The following is an 8,568-nucleotide window of genomic DNA, read 5'->3' on the forward strand; positions in this document are numbered from 1 at the left end:
TAACTATTTTTTTAACTTTCCGCCCTTTATGGCGCCCCTGCTGGCGGGGTGGGTGGTTGCCCATTAAACCGAGACGAGCCGTCATCTTAGCTTTCTGTCCTGTATTTGATCAGGAAATTAGCAAATTCAGGATTTTTTACTTGAACAAACGTTTAAAACGATTTGAATTAGTGATAATAATAATATAATAATAATTTATTTAATGATATCGCTTCTGATAACGTCACTTAGATATTATCGGCTTATTGTTCCAGCTGTGTTTTGTGTACCTGGGAGGGGGGGGTTCGTCCTCTTCCACGTGACTTTGTGGATGTTTCCAGACTGGAGGGAGACGCCCCCCTCTTCCTCTTCCTCCTCCTCATCACTGCAGCATCTTGGGTTCTGCAGCGTGTTCCGGATGGTTCTACTGGTGCTGCTGGCCGCCTGTGTGTGCTCGGCGGCGAGGATCCCGCAGCTCAATGAACGGCCGCTCATCGGTAAGATGTTGTCAGTCATCTTTGATGTATATACAATTATTTTATTTTTCAGTGTTGGTAACATAACCGTCTCTCGTGCCAACCTGTGTTGCATAACCAGTCATGTTTAATGCCCGAAAAGAAACTGCCGTATTTGTCTTGGAAATGTCACGTGTTCATTGCTCATGATGACGCAGTGGGAGATTTCATTGTGTTCTAAGTTTCTGTCAGATCTGCTTTATGGCTTTTTGAAAGCAGGCCAAGGATTCAAAGAGTAGATGGTCAAAAAGCAAGGTTCAACCGACGATAATAAAGCTGCCATTTAAAGATGCTCACAACACAAGAGGAGACTTTTCTAGGTAAACATCAGTGACCTCAGACCAGAAAGCGGATTCAAACCTGAAAAACAAGATGTGACTCCTGCATGTGTGACTAAACAATTGCTGCAAGAGAGTGCAACACAAGTAGCCCTTCCATTCATATTTGGAAAAGACAATTCCAAGGAAATAGAAATAATCTGTTCCAGGGTAAAACTACAACCAACACCTAATCTACAACGCAAGCTTGAAGTCACATTTTAGCGTTCTTAACTGCCATGCAAGTGTAAAAAGAAGTTATGCACTGTTCCTATAACCGCCAGCCTCAGAAACTGCTTTTGCCACCAAGCCGTCAAATGCCTCTGCCCCTCCACCCCCAACCACTTGGACACTTAAAGACGACGCCCCTCCCCCCAGGTCCCTGTTAACATCTATGTGCAATACAATCAAGTGTAACACCAGCAACCGCTATTTACAGTAACCCCCGTTTATCGTGATAAGTGAATTTACACAAAGTATGATTTTTTATTTTGGTAGTAAGATCATAGAACACTGATTGTCACCTTATAAATATGCTTTTAACGTAATATGTGTAATAACACGTCTATAGTCACAATTACACTCCTCTTACCTGATAGTAGCCAAAATAAATGAAAATAAGACATAATATTGCAACGGTTCCTGGTTCTTGCTTTACTTCCTGTTCTGTATAGTACCTGGGGTAGTGAGACGGACTCATTACTGACACCTAGCGACCAGCGTAGAATGAATACTACATATCACCAACATCCTTAAATGTGTCTTCTCAATGCTTGATATATGTATTTTACTTCATCTAGCCATTTTTATGCTTGAAAAAAATATACTGTATAAAAAAACATTTCTAAACCTGGAGGTAAAAGGAACCTTAAATGTTCATTTATCACTTTTTCATTCGTAATTTAGATGCTTTTAGAATTATTTTATGCATGTAAAACTATTAGTTCCATAGCTTTGTCAGTCAGCAAAGAACTACAGAGTCAACCACTGATGACATCATTTGCATCACACTTGCTGTTTACAGGAAGCAAGCCAATAGGATGCGAACAAAGACCTTGGGTGTGATAAAAATACATTAAGAACATGTCGTATATTAATGACACAATAATGCTTGTGCAGTATTGTGCGCTAACCAGAAAATGTATGCAAACCGAGGCAACATTTTGGTTTATATTTTCAATGGTAGCTATTTTCAGGTGTATGCTAACTGAGGTTCCACTGTAATTTCCTTGCATTAGTTTGCTGTACTAAGCACAATGAAATGTCAGGTTGAGATATTTTTTGTAGATTTAGCATGAAGAATGTAACATGACACGTGTCTTGACAGGAATTTGTCGTAAAAAATGTCTTCTATGGGTTCCAGCTGGTCCTGTTCCATTCCCCCACTCATTTTGCCATATGTTGGTCATTGTGTCCTTGTCCTCCTCAGGTGTGCTGGCACAGGAAGTCCTGCCGGGTGACCACTATGCCACTGGCTCCTCCTACATTGCCGCCTGCTATGTCAAATACTTGGAAGGTGCCGGGGCCCGCGTGGTTCCCATCAGGTAGGAGAACCCTGGAGTGTTCATGTGATGCTTTTTCACCTTCCATGGTGATAATAAAAGTAACAAATATATACATATAATGTACTGTATAGAATACCTTATGAAATAACTGAGGTAATAGATAAATTCAGGATAATGATTCTAATGATAATGATCCTCATTAACATTGACTCCGCCCACCCAAACATGCACACATGGAACCGCGACATAGAGTGCTGTGCGTCAGAATGGGCTGACTTTGTGGCAGTACTCAACTTTAAGGAATTTAGCTCTTTAGATAATTTTCTAGAAGGAGTCCTATAATAGGATTCCCCCCTTTTCTGTTGAAAACAAAAATCTGAGTGTTTTTCTTCACTGAAACAAGATCCTGTGCTTGTTTATACGTTGCTCATTTAGGAAGTTCTCTATCCTTATGTCTTATTCGGACTTCCTAACGTATACACAAGCAGTCAAAGATTTGGACACACTTTCCCCACTGCCAACTATTTTTACATTAGATTACATTTTTGTGTTAATATTTGGGACTTCAGTGTAGTAAAGTTGCAGCAGTTTTTTTCCATTTCAGCTGTTTTATTGGTGAATTGTGTTGTAATTTTGACTTTCCCACAATGTATTTTTTATTCTCATAACATTATGCCTTTTTTCACAACATAGATTTTAGTTTGTTTTTTGTAGTTATTGGTTGTTTTGTTTGTTTCTCTCATAAAAAAACAAAACCAAAAAATTAAAATAAATAAATAAATAAATACAAATTTAAAAATAACCTTAAACTATATTAGGAAAGCAGGAAGTGAAAAAAGTACCAGATGGAGGGGTAGGATTTAATAAGCTTTGCTTCTTCCTACTCCTTTTGGACATGTGGAACTGTGAACTGATTATGGGATGCATTCAATTGTAATCTGATGCATGTTCAAATGAAAAAAACATTACCATTACCATAATATTGTTATATATCTCATAACTTAACACAATCATAGGCTACTATAATTATGTTAAATTATATATTTATATAGTTCCACGAGTATTGGAGGGAGTATAAGTGACATTTGTATGTATATAGTATATATTATCTATTGTATTATTATATTATGTAGTAACAATTGTGATTGTAATGTGCACAAATGACTGAGGTAATGACATCATTGCTATTGCTTTCTTCATTTGCCCTCTAGAATCAATCGTACAGAGGAGGAATATGCCAAGATCTTCTCCTCCATTAACGGGTGAGTGGACGAGACATCCACGCCCGTTCACAAAAATTCGAAAGAATAAATCCAACACGTGTCCTCAGGTTGTTGCTGCCGGGAGGAGACGTGGACATCCAGACGTCGCAGTACACTCGAGCCGCTAAGATCTTTTACAACCTCGCTTTGAAGGTAGATGGTGCCAATCGGAGATGACATGAGTGGGTCATTCATTCCGACACCAGCACACGGGCAGTAGTGGAGGCCATACATCTTAAAACATACTATGGTTTATCGGTTGATGGTGCTCAAAGATTGCTCAAGGCTCTGCCCACAAAATGGCACCCTGACCTAAGGTGCTGTCGATCACAACCCCATACGTCACTTTGTTGTTGTATTGTGTTAAGCTATGCCAAAGTTTCAGGTAATGCTATCATTGAGCATTTGGAAGTGAACCCTGAAAGGAGTTTGGCATGGCTCAAAAGTAGGGATTGACTGATATGTTTTTTTGGGGGCTGATGCTGATACCAATTTTTTCCCATCACCCTTAGCTGATGGTCGATGCTGCTTTTAATCCCTCAATTTACATGAAAAAATGACCATGATAGCAAATATTCCAGGTCTCCTGTTTAAACAAATATTTATTGAAATGTAAACACTGAACACAGTAGATTCAGCTTTCTTAAAGACACATTTAAACGGCATTATCAATTTTAAAAGGAATAAATGTTCAATCATGTGCAAAACATTTCTGTCGTAGTTTCAATTTATCTAGCATCGATGTGATGAATTCTCTTCCGCAGCGTGACGGCTGCTTCAATTCCTTTTGTGTGTGTGTGTGTGCGTGCTCGGATAGAGCGCACACACATAACACGACACGCTAGTGAGAGTGCTTTTATTCGTCTGTTGCGTTGGTATGTGATGTCTTTGGGCTTTCTTGTTGTCCCACCGTGACTTAAACTGGTATGCCTAGCGATCACCCAGTGAAATGTGATGGGCTTAGTAAAGTGTTAAAAGCAAGCTAACTCTATTACTTGAGAAAAGGCACCCTTGATGTGATTCAACAGTGGGGGCAGGTTAGCGTGACTACGTGTCTTGCGCAACACCACAAAGCTTGGCGAGCCCACGCTTGTATCGGCTGATACCGATACAAGGAAAAAACGCATTGGCTCGATATATCGGTCGATCCTTACTCAAAACGCTTGGTTTTCCATCCTGGAACTGCGATCAATGCGTTGGTTTTCTTGAGCTGGCCTTCCTTAAATGGGCATGTCCAAGTACCAGCTGTGCGCCTGCTCTCCTACCCGCTCTGCTCCACAGTTTATCACAGAGTGGGCATGCCCAGAAGTAGAGTGTTGTTGGAATAAATTAAAACACATTCTTTTGGAAAAAAATGGTGCAGCTGGAATAGGTGTAGTTTTTGGAAGTTCTCGAAAGCTTTCTGTGTGTGTAGCTACTCTGTAGGCATCCGCAATTCAATACAAAGGGCTTAAAATTAGCATAATAGGTCCCATAATAGGTATTTATTCAAACCGCTGATGATATGACATGTCTGATGCTGAGGTGCCCAATGTCAAAGACACAGAGATGAAGACTAAATGTTAAATTTAAATGACCTTGGACTTGCTTATCCTTCAATTATTGTTTCAAATCGGCTTCTTAATGAGCAGGAAGACCCTTTTTTATTATGTTTGGTGCACGGCGGTCGAGTGGTTAGCGTGCAGACCTCACAGCTAGGAGACCAGGGTTCAATTCCACCCTCTGCCATCTCTGTGTGGAGTTTGCATGTTCTCCCCGTGCACGCGTGGGTTTTCTCTGGGTACTCCGGTTTCCTCCCACATTCCAAAAACATGCTAGGTTAATTAGCGACTCCAAATTGTCCATAGGTATGAATGTGAGTGTGAGTGGTTGTTTGTCTATATGTGCCCTGTGATTGGCTGGCTGGCAGTCCAGGGTGTACCTCGCCTCTCGCTTAAAGACAGCTGGGATAGGCTCCAGCACCCCCGCGACCCTCGTGAGGAAAAAGCAGTAGAAAATGAATGAACACAGAATGTGTCCACTTACAATAACTGGTCTTAGCTACGGCGGGTGGTTCACTTCCCGCTATATAAATTAATACTTTTACTACCATTCGCTTTCAAAAAATCTAACAACACAAGTGCAAACAATATAGATCATCTTTTTATCAAAAAGAAAAAAACTCATGTCAGTGTAAGTAAGTATGCAAGTGTGCAAATTGGTTTAGCATCCATTCATTTTCTATACTGAAAGATATCCTTTCCACCTCCTGTAGGCCAACAATGGGGGCGACTACTTCCCCATCTGGGGGACGTGTCAGGGCTTCCAGCAGCTGACGGTCTTGACAGCCAACAAGAACCTCTTGACCCTTACCGACACCAAGGCCGTGGCGCTGCAGCTTACTTTCACGCCAGGTCCACATTTCTTTTCCGCATAAATTCTGGCCTTGTGACTCTTGACTTACTGGTGCTAAGACTTGATTTAGTGTCACGGTAACCCAAGGCGGACTCACTCTTGTTCTGGTCCTCCAGCGTCTGAGTCCAGCCGTCTGTTCCACAACTTTCCAAAGGACCTAATGCAGTCTCTGGCTCAGGAGAACATCACCGCTAACTTCCACAGCTGGAGTCTCTCTCTTCAGGTATTTTCCATGCACATTAGTTTTAAATCTTTATTATATTTATAATTTTTTTTCTTTTGACTTAATGACATCACTGCTGGAGGATGCCAATGCTAATGCAAAGTCTGTGAACCTTTAGAATTTCAGCCGCAACGCCAAGCTGAAGAGGTTCTACAAGGTGTTGTCCACCAACACGGATGGGAAGAAGGACTTCATCTCCACCATGGAAGGTCATTCCCATCACTAGGGAAGGTGTATCGATACTCCGCATTAAGACAAAGAGTTTAACATGTTTGTGATTACCACCCCGCAGCCTACCACTACCCCTTCTACGCTGTGCAGTGGCATCCAGAGAAAGCCCCCTACGAGTGGGTGGATAAGCCCGGCATGGTCCATTCCACCTCTGCCGTGCAAGCCTCCTTCTACACTGCCAGCTTCTTTGTTTCAGAAGGTAATTTGCTCATTTGTTGGAAGGAATGCTCATCCCAAACATGCAATGTGCGAAATCAATAGTTTTTTATTTCATTTGAACATGCATCAGATTACAATTGAATGCATCCCATAATCAGTTCACAGTTACACATGTCCAAAAGGAGTAGGAAGAAGCAAAGCTTATTAAATCCTACCCCTCCATCTGGTACTTTTACAATCAGTAACTGTTACATTTGTTCACTTCCTGCTTTCCATAATACAGTTTAAGTTTGTTTGGTTTTTTTTCCAATAATGTACCTCGTACCGTAGTACAAGGTGATATGAGCATCCAATGACATAATGGGTACCATAGTAAGTGTCAATATAGTGATATGTATAGCACATTTTTAGCTAATTTGTTGTTTTTAGCCTTATGCATTATTTTAGCTGTTTGAAGATGAACTATATCAGCAAGTTGAAGTATTTGTGATTTTAGAAATAAGGAGTTAGTATGTTCTCTGTAGGCGGCATTATGAATTATCCTTACTGACCTTTTTTGCAGTACATTTAGCGAGTGAAGATTGCTTTTATAGTTATTAGCCCATATTTCCACACAATAAGTAAGATATGGTAGAACCAGAGAGCAATAAAGAGTGTGGAGTGATTTCTGATTGAGAACAAATTTTGCTTTGTTCAATACTGAAATATTTCTGTCCACCTTATGTTGTATATTTGTAATATGAGGTTTCCAGCTCATATTTTCATCTATTGTGAAATTTTGTTCACCCTTTCAATGTCCATACTGTCTATTTGTATTTGCTGGTGCGTGTCCTTTCTGCTGTTACCAAACAGCATGATTTTAGTTTTACTTAGGTTCAAGGACAATCTATTATCATCAAACCATCTTTTTAGTGTGACCATTTTATCTTCCTCATCTTGTCTCTTCCAGCCATGAAGAACCGACACACCTTCTCCAGTGCCATAGAAGAGGAGCAAGCTCTCATTTACAATTTTGCTCCCATTTTCAGAGGCGCCCACGCCATATTTGTGCAGAACTATTACTTTGACTAACATCCAGCAGGAAACTGACCTGAGATCACCTTAAACGTCAAGTCAGTGCTCACCTGATTGGTGGGCTTTTCTTCATTGCCTTTTTCTTGTTAAATTGTGAAATGATCACGTTTTGTGGCCTAGTTTGCAAGACACTATTATTCAGTACTGAGTCATTCAATTTTGGGGGGGTCCCTTGACCCCCAATAATACAGTGTAACTTGGTCGTTTCTTCTTCAGCAGGGATGAGTGTGTTACACATGACAGACCACTAGTTGGCGATGTCACTTTGTAAAGGAAGGTTACACACATGCACACCTACTGTCATGAATGTTCCCAGTCATATGCTGTGTATCAAATGGAATACTTTGTCAGTACGCTTCAGCAAGTATACTACTTAGTACTGTTCCGTATCAATGGCTGATCACAGTATTTAATAAACCACAACCACTTATTAGATAATATATATACATATATTACAAGTTAGTCCCTCTCCTTCTGCCACTGAGACTATTGAGGGGGGCGGGTGTGAAGTGGTTTACATCAGTGTGAACGCACTTGTGAATTGGAGACGACATGTAAGTACCCAAGTGTGTGAATTGGAGACGACATTTAATTACCCAAGTGTGTGAATTGAGAGACAGCATGACTCTGAAGACGGCACATACAGAAGTCAAAGGAAATGTCGTTTTCACACATGACTGATTCCAGTGCTTCCATACTTTGTAAAAAAATGTTTGTTGTCCAGGTCCAAGTCTTGTCCTGTTGCTTTGTTTGTGCTTAATGTCTGTATTCTTGAATAAAGGCTAACCTTTAGACATCTAGATCAGTTGATGCCCTTCTGTGCATCAATGCCTAAGTGGGTTCACATTGTAGAAATCCTCCCTGTGAGGACTCTAAGTGGGTTTTGAATAGAGGATAAGGGAATCTTAA

At 40.6% G+C, this 8,568-nt stretch overlaps 1 protein-coding gene across 1 annotated transcript; it reads left to right on the plus strand.

Annotated features, from left to right (window-relative positions):
* Nucleotides 1–301: 301 nt before the first annotated feature.
* Nucleotides 302–8,076, plus strand: LOC131106521 (gamma-glutamyl hydrolase). Its single transcript, XM_058055679.2, has 9 exons — nucleotides 302–476; nucleotides 2,241–2,355; nucleotides 3,528–3,578; nucleotides 3,647–3,731; nucleotides 5,833–5,971; nucleotides 6,089–6,195; nucleotides 6,314–6,404; nucleotides 6,488–6,625; nucleotides 7,535–8,076. The coding sequence occupies exons 1-9, from the start codon at nucleotides 311–313 to the stop codon at nucleotides 7,654–7,656; spliced, it is 1,014 nt and encodes a 337-aa protein (XP_057911662.2). The 5' UTR covers nucleotides 302–310; the 3' UTR covers nucleotides 7,657–8,076.
* The last annotated feature ends 492 nt before the right edge of the window (nucleotides 8,077–8,568 follow it).

The sequence above is a fragment of the Doryrhamphus excisus genome, linkage group LG18, assembly GCF_037039965.1.
Source record: "Doryrhamphus excisus strain RoL-2023G ecotype Guam linkage group LG18, RoL_Dexc_Guam_v1.1, whole genome shotgun sequence".
Taxonomy (NCBI): domain Eukaryota; kingdom Metazoa; phylum Chordata; class Actinopteri; order Syngnathiformes; family Syngnathidae; genus Doryrhamphus; species Doryrhamphus excisus.